The 11,590-nt window shown below is 35.9% G+C and overlaps 1 protein-coding gene across 1 annotated transcript; it reads left to right on the forward strand.

Moving 5' to 3' along the window:
- Positions 1–7,384: 7,384 nt before the first annotated feature.
- LOC143573541 (uncharacterized) lies at positions 7,385–11,352 on the forward strand. The gene is made up of 5 exons (XM_077058393.1): positions 7,385–7,816; positions 10,593–10,642; positions 10,809–10,896; positions 10,980–11,096; positions 11,267–11,352. The coding sequence occupies exons 1-5, from the start codon at positions 7,385–7,387 to the stop codon at positions 11,312–11,314; spliced, it is 735 nt and encodes a 244-aa protein (XP_076914508.1). The 3' UTR covers positions 11,315–11,352.
- Positions 11,353–11,590: the final 238 nt, after the last annotated feature.

Consider the following 11,590-nt stretch of genomic DNA (forward strand, 5'->3'; position numbering starts at 1 on the left):
TCATCTAGTATGCATACATTACCCCGGTAAGCTGACCTTGTTGCTAGACTAAAAGGGTTCACATCTAATTTTAATTAGTTTGCTAGTTTAAGAATTGGGATGTTTGAGAAGACATTTTTATGACTCTAGGTTATTACATAAAAAGCTAGTTTTCTATGATGAATTATTTTTGTTTGTATTGTGATATACTTCGATTCATAAAATCAATTAATTAGCTATTGTCATTATTATTAATAGTGTCATGTGAGTTACTTTGAAATAGTTGTGACACGACATATTCTGTCGTAGGTTGGGATGTGACAACTAGTCCATGCATAATTAAAATAATTGTCTTACTTCTGCCCAAATGTGACGTGTTACAATTGTTTTGCATACCTGATTAAATAAATTTTAATTTTGCCTAAATGTGATTTATTTTATGTTTAGGTAGAATTTTTATGTAGTTTGATGTTAATAATAGACATATCACATCTTTCATAAAAATATAATGATCCTCACATTAATGATCTTTCATTAATCTAGTGATCATAAATTTTAGGTCCTGCATTACATTAATAATCCATAACGTTACTCACTATAAATTTCTTCTATAAATTATTATCCATTCAAATCATCCATTCTAATCTTAAAACCCAACACAAGTTTTGCTTCATAAAGAGTTTCAATAACATTTAGTTCTTCTCATTTTGATTCTCCCTCAAGACATGATACGACAATCCTGTTCCTCTTTCTAATAACTATCATTCTATTGAAAACTTGAGCATGGACAAGTGGGATGAGTCAAACATAATGTCTCTTTTTTATAATCAAAAATTCATTTAAATAAATGATTACCGCTAGAGTTATTCTAAATTAAGTGTTTCCGAAGACTAATCAGAAGAACTCTTAAGATGCATGTATTCGTTTATAATTCTAACTAACACTAAGGTCAAATGGAATATGTGAATACATGATGTGCTAAAAGTAGTCTCGTAATTATTAACTAAATTTACCCAAATATAGAAACCAAGTAATACTCTACACCAAAACTCGAATAAACTACTAACCGGCAAGTAAACCGATCGACTCTAGTAAAGCTAAGTAAGTTTGAATATCGAACCCAGGAGACTCTTTTAATTACGTAAACTAGCTAACTGACACGAATATTTAGTTATTTAATACTAAAGGGGGGGGGGGGGTTACTGAAAACTTAAATTAAACTAATTAAGAAAGCAAATAAAATAAACAAAAGACAATTTAGTTGATTTAAATCAAATAACGATAAACAACCACCTAGGCTAGAATCCCCAAAGTTTTTAATTATCACTTAATTGGAAAAATGCTTGTAATGGAACTGGGGATCATAAAATAGTCACTTAAAGAAAAACCCGAACAGGACCCTGACCCTTCTCACGATGATACCTATGGATTTCTATCAAGTTTTTTAAAACACCAGGTTTTAATATTAGACTTCCTTATGTTTATCTAATTAATTACGAACGAGTACGTTTAAACAAAATCCTACCTTACAGCGTGAAAATCAAAGGTAGTTTAATAAATTACTTCAATTCAATAGACAAAGTTGACAAATCAAACCTAGACGGACTCCTTACAAAGAACTAAATCTTGAAATATTAATCAACAAATACATATAAAATAATCTATCACTTTACGTTTTTTTTAGATTAGCAGCACATTTTTATTTTGGTTTATTGGATTTTATAGGCCGATAATAATCCCTATTCATTTTATCAACGCTGGTGGTCCCAAATTTAAAATAGTTGGCCACCAATGGTTTCCTCGTTAAAAATGACTTAACAGTGTTATTGTTTATCTATCTGTTTGGCATTTTGTATGAACAATTGTTGTGTTATTTATGATGATATGGATTTAAATGAGTTGTTTAAATATTGTAACTTTATAGTGTCGTTGTGCAATGAGCAATCATGTCGCGCCTCGACGTTTCCGCCTTCATTGGTCGGGGTGTGACAAGAACGAAGGTGAATACGTCTAAACTATTTAATCAAGTCTTATAAATGTTTGATTGAGATTAAGTATCTCTAAAACTTTATAAACAAAGGTAATTGTTGGCCCTCAGTGTTTTTCCCGATGAGGATCGATGAACTCGATATTGATCTACGAAACCGAAAACGCACGGTGAATCATTCGGTGCGTTTCGGTACTAATCGGTGAACGAACAACCGAGCATGTAGACGATATGTAAATATTAACTCGTTATAGCTCGTATATAAATTTTGGCAAAGGTTCAGTACAATATGTGTCACGTAAGAAAATGAACAATTCTAACTAACTTGTCTAACTCTATTTATACTATACATGCACATTCGTTACACACACATACCCATTCGTTATATATTTTCCATGCATGGGCATTATCACATTCGCTAAGCCTAACACCATTCCTTCATTCGTTTATGTTCATTCCAGTCACTCTTATTCGCTATTATCTTGTCATGCTCATTCATTAACTTTGCAAATCTTCATTCGTTAAACCTTTCAAGCAAGTCCTCATTCGTTGACTTCCACACTTGATCTCATTCGTTATCTTTTTGCATTGACAAAGTGACTCGTCGGTTTTAACTCCAAGCACTTGTCACATTTCATATACCAACACTCAGGCTATCGTATACGTTTGTCTAGATCCTTTCATATGTGGGTAGATGGTGGGCACACCACACGACACCTGATTATGCCTCCGCCACGTTGTGCCGGACCTAAGTAATGTTCGAGTATGGATGATCTTGTGTACTTGAAGTCCCGTTGAGCTCATGTTATACTTTGATTTCATGGAAGCTTCAAATTCCTTGCACATCCTATCATCAGTTGAACAAAAGATGGTATTATCTACATAGACCTGTAAAATCAGCAAGTCTTTCCCTTTCCTCTTGTAGAATAAGGTGTTGTCAATAGCCCCCTCTACAAAAACCATTGGTAAGAAGGTAGTTTGACAACTCATCATACGAGCATGGTGTAAGCCATATAGTGCTTTACTTAGCTTGTACACCTTCTCTAGATGATCAGGATCTTCAAAGCCTGGAGGTTGAGTCACATACACTTCCTCGTCTATCTTTCCATTTAGGAATGCTGACTTCACATCCAACCGACACAGTTTAATGTTTCTTGATGCAGCATATGCTAGAAAAAATCATAATGGCTTCCCGTCTGGCCACAGGAGCAAACACTTCTTCAAAGTCAATACCTTCTTCTTGTAAACAACTAGACCAAGAAGTCTTGCTTTATTCTTTACAACAATCCCTCTTTCATCTCTTTTGTTTCTAAACACCCACTGGTGCCTATTGCATACTTTCCTCTTGGTCTATCTATAAGTTGCCAAACTTTTAGGTGTCAAACTTGTGCAAATTCATCTTGCATTGATTTCTACCCACTTATTGTCTTTGAGAGCCTTCTCAACATCCTTGGCTCAACTTGGGATAGAAAACAAGAGAACAAGCATATATTTGTTATTTCATAACTACTTCTTGTAACCCTTTCATGTAGTTCACCAATGATGTTTTTTTAAAGGATGATTTCTGTGGACAACAGTCTGCATAATTGATTCAGTGGTGATTTGAGGATCCAAGTTGGTAGCATTCAGATCAGGATGTTCATTGGATTGATCTGAACTTGATGAGCTTAAAGGAATGCCAATTGTGGAAATGGTAGCAACAATTGCATCATGGTTTTCAGCATTGTCTTGAACAGGGATTTCAACTTCTCTAGATTTGGCACATAGTTTACAATGGGTACCTCATCTTTTTGATATTGTGCCCTAAAATTTTCATATAATCAATTGATGTTGAGTTGGCAAGTTCGTTTTACAGGGTGATAGAATGGCATGCAAGGCACTGAGTTTAAACCCATATGTATTTAGAATTTTTTTTCCTCATATTTCTTCATCATGACCTCTACGCCCCTTTCAATCACTATTTTTAAATGAGTATTTGTCTAATTAGCTTGAATGCAAACCTCAGCGTACCTTATTTAAAGTACATGGAACTCGCAAAACTTGAATCAGCCAAGACAGCTTATTTCTCTCTTGTTTCTTTGTTATACGTGCATAGGTATATACTTATCATGATTCATGAAAAATATAACTGTAACGAACCAAAAATCACAATTGCATCCATATTTCAACCCTCATGTTTTGACATAACAAGTTCAAAATAATTTCACAAATGTAGGTTTTGTAGATTTCGTATAGACATGAATATCTTTCCAAATCGTGTAGAGTTGACTTTCATATTGAAGTATTTCGCTCGTAACTAAATTAGTAACTGAATAAGACACAAAAGTGTTCTCATGGGCGAAAGATTTTTCAGCTCTTTCAACACTTGGAACAAAAGGTATTATAGACCGAATTTAGCCCTTGTAGCACTTGAAGAACTAGAGTCTTGCCAGCGACTGGATCTCCAATGGCGTGAAGTTAATCTGTCAATTTCTTAGCATGATCGCAATAAGAGACAATAGAGGACTACATTGTTTGATCATCATAAGAGCTTAGAGTTAAGTTTCTTTGCAAAAAAAACTACTCAAAATGTGCTTTGTTTAATTAATTTCTATAATTGGATTTGAGGGTAATAATTTTTGTTTTGTGAATTTGACATATAAATATTTTGTGATATCTTTCGAAATTGGATCATGACCGAGTTGTTCATGATCCGATACTTCAAGGTGTGAGCTCGCCAGTTCAGGTCACAAAAAAGTTAACCTTGAAGAAGGCGCGAGAGGTGGGGTAGGATTTTTAATAGTGAGGTTTCCAAGTGGGTGCGTAGTTTTATTTGCATCATTCTGATAGTAAAGGTATTTTGTCTGGTTCTATGTAGCTTAATTGCGTAAATTTAGTTTTGTTTTAGCTATGGAATAGAAATTGAAAAAAAAAAATCACGAGCATCCTAGACTAAAAAAAATGTTTAAAAAATTTGATCAAAACACATAAACGGTGACTGTAATTACTCGATAAACAAAATGTGTTTTGATGACTTTTCTTTAGCCCACATTATATAGGTACAAGATGAGATAAAAAGTTGGCTCATATTAATGGGGTGATGTTGTGTTTCGTCCTTCAATCGCACCCGTTCACAAAATTTCATCTTGTTCGGGAAAATTTTGTTGACCAGGACACTGGCGGAGTCAAGAATTTTTTTATATGTTCGGTATTTTTTGATGTATAAATTATTATTATTACTATTACTATTATTATTATTATTATCCTAAACTTTTCGGGTCAGGTCGCCTTTAAAAACAAGAAAGATTGTTGAATTATTTGGTATTTAAACGATTGGGTAAATAATATTTTTGTTCAAAAGATAATGTTAAAAGGATATCTTCATAAAAAAAATGTTATTCAAAATAAAACCAAAAACTAATTGAAATTTTATTTACAATAACCTGAATAAAAGAATAAACGGATAAATTAAAATAGAATAGGATAAATCGGCTAATGTTCTATTTTAACATGAAGTAAAAGCAAACAATAGCGAAATAATAATGGGCGAGTCAATTATATTAAGAGTAATAAAATAATTAACAAATAAAGTGTTAAAAAGAGAATTTTTATGGTTACGGTGACTCCATAACTTTGTTGTTTACCTTGAAAATAACAAGGTATACCTTGGGCTAGTGGTGCGCAAAAAACTCGAATCTGGAACAGGACCCGAAAAAAGTATCAAGAATCGGTTTTTGTTATACCCGGGCCTGACCCTACCCGCAGTATACGGATATGGTATGCATTTTAGTACTAAAACCCGTACCTGGAACCGGGCCCTATTTATACCCGGTAATACCCGAAACCCGGAACCGGTTACATATCCGGAACCGGGTTTTTCCAATACCCGAAACCGGGTTTTTTAAATACCCGAATTACCCAAAAAATACCTGAAAAATACCCTGAAATACCCCTAAAAATTGTAACCCCTTAAAAAAATCCAATCTATACCCAAAAAAAACCCCAAAAAACCCAAAAATAGGGTTTTTTCAATACCCGAAAATAGGGTATTCAAATACCCGGTTTTAGAATACCCGGTTCCATACCCGACCCGAACCCGATGCATAGGGTATGGTTTTTAAAGATAATACCCGGACCCGAACCCAACCCGGGTATTACCAATACCTGGTCATACCCGAACCCGGTTCCATACCCGAATCCAGGTATTTTGAAAAACCCGATTTATGCACCTCAACCTTGGGCTAGCTATACCTTGAAAAACTGTTCATAACTTTGTTATTTACCACAGGCTTTGGCCTAACTTATAATAATAGAAAGACCAATATAATTAGGTCATCTCCTCCATCTTTCTTTTAACTGATAACATTTTTAAACAGAGTCACTCCTAAAATCTAATGTAAAACTCAACTATCTTAGTTTTAGTCTTCTTTTTTTCATCTGATATACTTCTGATTTCCACCACTCGTTTGGGATGGTCAAACTATGTTGCCAAAGATTTTTTCTCAAATGTTAATAGGTTTTGTCGGGCAAAAAGACTGGGTTCGTTCGTTAATACGGTACTATATGTATACATAAAAACCCAAAATAGACTCGGTTCGGGAGAACCCGACCACACAAACGTAGCTTCGCCACTAGACTAAGATATATATAACTTTGTGAAGGAGATTAGGATGGATAGCACAAGAACACCGTCTCCCTCATTACTCGTTAGTATTGGGGAATCCCATGCTGACTTCGTACGGTATGACCTTAGAATTTAATTGGTTAAGGTGTGGGACACCCGCCTTTACCACAACCTACTTAATTGCATAATGTCTCGTCCACTCATACGAATATTTTATAAATATACCTTTAGACCCTTCGCTGTAGGCTGTAAAGGGGCGATTTGGGAATGGAACATCGCCAAGGGGCGTCTTAGAGGGGCGTTGGGTTGGGGCGGTGGGCGGAAAAAGGGGCGACGTGGGGAGGTGGGCCATGTTTAAAAAATAATAATAATTTTAATATAATTAAAATAATCTATTTAAACCCAAAAAACCATCTTCTCCATCACATATTTCCTAATCCAAAACACACATTCTTTTAAAAAAAAATCCTCAACATTTTCATAACAATGAACCATAATACAAACTCGAACCCAAACCCCAAGATGCGGGCTTTTCTGGAGAGGGAAAAGGATTTTTTTGGTTTAAGTGCGGGTTAGTCTTTTATCGGGTTCGGGTTTTTTTGGGTCGGGTGAGTTCGAATACGGATTTTTTCGGGTTGTGTTTCAGGTTTTGGGTAAAAGTGACAGGTAGTGGAGGGGCATCATTACCACTCGGTCTTAGTAGAAATGGAAAGGTAAAGTAAAATGAAAGTTGATGGGCGTATAAAATGTGGTGATATTTACAAGCTATTTAAAACATGTTTCTGGCCGGTAATCGATAGTGGGAAAAAAATATCATGAACGGTGGCGTTCGCCTTATCCAAATCCAAACCGCCAAGCCCCACCCATTTCCCTCCCGAGCCAAACCCATCTCCGCCATCGCACCTGCACCTACCGAGATCAGAGTATGCACCAACAGAACTTGCAGGCGCCAGGGCTCACCCGAGGTCCTCCAAGTCCTCTCCGGTATCGCCCCACCCACCATCTCCGTCAATTCTTGCGGCTGTTTGGGGCGATGCGGCGCTGGGCCTAATCTAGTTGTTCTCCCGTCTGAAACGTTTGTTAACCACTGCGCCACTGCTGCTCGTGCTTCTGAGGTTATGTCGCTGGTATGTGGTATTGATTCGGTGAGTTGTAGTAAGAGTCTGGAGGCGTTTTCGTTGAGGAAGAAAGCGGAGATTGAGATCGAAAAGGGCGATTTTGCCACCGCTGAGAGTTTATTATCTCAGGTTAGATTAATATTAATATTATTTGATGCGCTGCTTTAAGTTAATTTTTCAGATTATTCTATAATTTTGACCGTTCGCTACGAGTAATGCAGTTGTTAATTTCTCTCGAAATTTTAAAGAGTTAGCGTCGAGTTTCACTACAAAATCAGTTTATTCGTTATTATTGAACATGTGTAAATAACTTGATACCTTAGCGAAAGTTGATAATCATGTGTAGTAAATTAAGGACAAGTTAGGAGAATTAATAAGGTAGGAAGCTCTTGCAGATGAACGCTTCATATGTCATGGTACGGTGCTCATAAGTGCCGCAACGTACCTTTTGGGCAACAAGGTGATAGAGCTTCTTTTGAAGTCCCTCGTGAATTATTTGTACCTCAAAGAGGCATTTTATACATTCTATATGCCTTGGATAAGTCTCTTACTGACCACTTGAAAAAATCTAATAAGTTGATCTAGATCTGTAGGACATTGTGGTAGACCTAGATGATTATGTACTTCTCTGCATGAATCATATGAGCACTTTGTGGATACTTTGATGTTTGAAAGAAAGAATCTTGGGCCTAGGTGTGTTACGGACTGAAACCATTGCAAGGTATGAGGCTTGTCCCACATCAGTTGTATGGACAACTGATGTGGGGTTTATAAGCCAAATAGGTTTATAAACCATTTCCGGTTTCTATCAATGGTTCCATTGCCGGGAAATCGAATGACGCCTACAACCCGGAATCTAGTAGATCAATTTTCAACCATTGCAGCATGATTAGACGCCATTCTTGCATCTTTGTGGGACGATGTTGAAGAAATCAAAGTCCGGGTGATCGGAGATGGTTGTAACAGTGAAGAATTAGATGGCGATCTGAAGAGCACGTTGGCGGAGGAACCGGAGGGTTCCGAGCATGGCCCTCTTCACGTACCACTACTAGATATGATCAATGAAGAAACCCTTGATGACAACCCTAGAGATGACGAAGATAGGTCAAAACATGTTTTGGGTGTTCAATTAAAGATCATTGATAGTGTTCAGCTGAAGATTGGAGATGAAGTGAAGATTGGAGATGGTGCTCATGACCCGGAAGGCTTTATAAAATTTTGAAAAATAAGTTATTGTATGATATGGGTTTCGAACCCAAGACTGTGTTTACCAACCCTACTAAAGTGGTAATTGTGAGTTTTTGACTTAATATATATAATGTAATTTATTTTCAAGTATAAAACCAAAATTATACTTAATTGTTAACATTTTCATAATTCACAATATCATATTGTTTTCTCATATCTCTTTAGCACAACCATTTAAGATTGTTCATCATTTCTCTTTTCATTTTAAAATATAATATATTTTTATTTATTTTCTTTTACAACCAAACCTTAGTCTTTGTAAATTTAGTTTTTAAATCTGTGACAACATTTTGTCATATCATCTTCATACACACAATATTTAATATAACAATATCGTTATGAATATTTTATTTTAAAATAAATCTAACACCAACTTTGTTTTCAACTTAAAATTGTAGTGCATACCATATCAATAACTTATTAAACAAAGGCATAAATAAAAATTAATATATGAAATAACTGAATTTAAATATTACATATAATAACTTTTTATTTTTATTGTATTTTCACTTGTGTGAAACACGGGCTCTAACCTAGTATGCAGAATATTTCCGCAATTTTCAGTATCTGACATTCTGACCAGAATCTCACCCGAAGGTCAGTGGAGCATCTGGATATAAGCAAGGCACTAATCTACGCCTCACCTCGCTTGAGGACCTTTGCACGCTCCAGAAGGGCTTTTGACAACATAGCCACAAGCCACATGCACAATAGACAATATCATGTCAGTAAGCATATCCTAGTTTAGTTAAATAAAAGGGTGGTCTTGTGAGCATTGAATCAAGGGGAAACGATGCATAGCCAAACATAGCAAGGGCTCACATGGGTTATGGGGAGGGGCCTCAGGACTCGATCATAAGATGGTCAGTCATTGATGATTATTCAAGAACCGTGAGGGTGTACATACTTGAACACACGAGTAGGGTTTAGGGAATTAAAGCCCAGGTTAAGTGTTCATGATCAGACAAGTTGAAAAGTAACAATTTATGGACAGACAATGTTCTGATGTAGTTCTGTGAGTTATGCAAAAGCCATCCGGATGGTACCCTCCTTAAGGGGACATCTCAGCAAGATGGTCTGGCAGACACGACTAGACAAGTTGAAAGTGCATGCTATTACAAGCTCCGGGTTGCCTCAAGCACTTTGAGAAGAATCTGTATTGATTCTTGCTTACGTGGTATAGATTTCTTCTGCTATTTCCGTGGTCAAAATCCGGAGATTGGATGACATCAGGTTGGCTGGGAAGTATCCAAGATAGGGGTGCTCTCGGCGATGGTTCTGAGTTTAAAGAGCATGGAAATGTTTTTTCTTTACCGAATAGTTGATGTTTCAAATAAGTGAAATCGATAATCTTGCTAGTAAACTAACCCTTCCACAGGGTCCAAAAATCCCTTCTTGTGTGATGGATACATGAATCTTACACCAATGAAAAAACCTGTGAATAAGCCCTTTAATTTGGATTGCAGGTTCTGAGTTTAAAGAGCATGGAAATGTTTTTTCTTTACCGAATAGTTGATGTTTCAAATAAGTGAAATCGATAATCTTGCTAGTAAACTAACCCTTCCACAGGGTCCAAAAATCCCTTCTTGTGTGATGGATACATGAATCTTACACCAATGAAAAAACCTGTGAATAAGCCCTTTAATTTGGATTGCAGGCGATAGATCTTAATCCAATTGGTGGAGTTCACTACATCTATAAAAACAGGTACATGCTGCTTATAATTTTTTTAATTTATCAATTTATCTTAATCCCATTTATAGAATTCTAGTTCTTACCTCTATACCTTATGCGCTACATTATCTTTGACTTCAGCTTGACCAAGTAACTATACTAGCATTCTTTTTATGGTCTAACAGGAGGTGTAATCCAGGTCTGTTGCAAGGTTGGCCATGAACAACACAACCGATGCTCATGCGGATGCTGTAGAAGCCTCTACTCTTGCTCCCAAATATACCGAGGTAATTAATTAATAATTTTAACTTCATTGTTGATGCATTATTGTTATTAACTTTTGGTGAATTGAAAAACTTTGATTTTGAAGGCTTACATATGCAAGGGTGATGCTTTAATGGCAATGGAACAGTATGAGGCAGCTGGTGATTCTTATGCAATGGCGTTAGAGTTGGATCCTTCTGTCCATCGTTCAAAATCATTCAAGGTAATTAAATTTTTCTTCATTTTTTATAAAACAAATTAGAAGTAATATTTTTCTGTTTGACCCATTTGAGAGGAAGTACTACCCAAATCGACCCGTTCATAGGTAAACTGGAATTGGCACCTCTATTTTCGTGTTACCACAATATATGACGTGTCAACATTTCTTTCTAGGCTCGGGTGGCAAAGCTTCAGGAGAAACTAGCTACTACAAATTGCTGATTCATGATTTATGATTTAGATGTTCCACAGTGACGATCATTACGTGTTAGTTTACATTTTGTTATATTTTTCATCTACGGTAATGACCTGGTTTAAGGGTGTTTTCAAAAAGTGGACTGTGATTACCATTGAAATTACTAATTATTAGAGACCCCTATTTCATATATAGTTCCCAATATAATAAGGGTTGGGTTCATTCACATGGAGTAAAATGATATTTGGTTTTAAGTTTTAACAAGGCTACATATCTGAGTGAGTTATATCTGAATAAACATC

The sequence above is a fragment of the Bidens hawaiensis genome, unplaced genomic scaffold (assembly GCF_021521415.1).
Source record: "Bidens hawaiensis isolate Kalapana, Puna unplaced genomic scaffold, B.hawaiensis_p1.1 tig00026585_1, whole genome shotgun sequence".
Taxonomy (NCBI): domain Eukaryota; kingdom Viridiplantae; phylum Streptophyta; class Magnoliopsida; order Asterales; family Asteraceae; genus Bidens; species Bidens hawaiensis.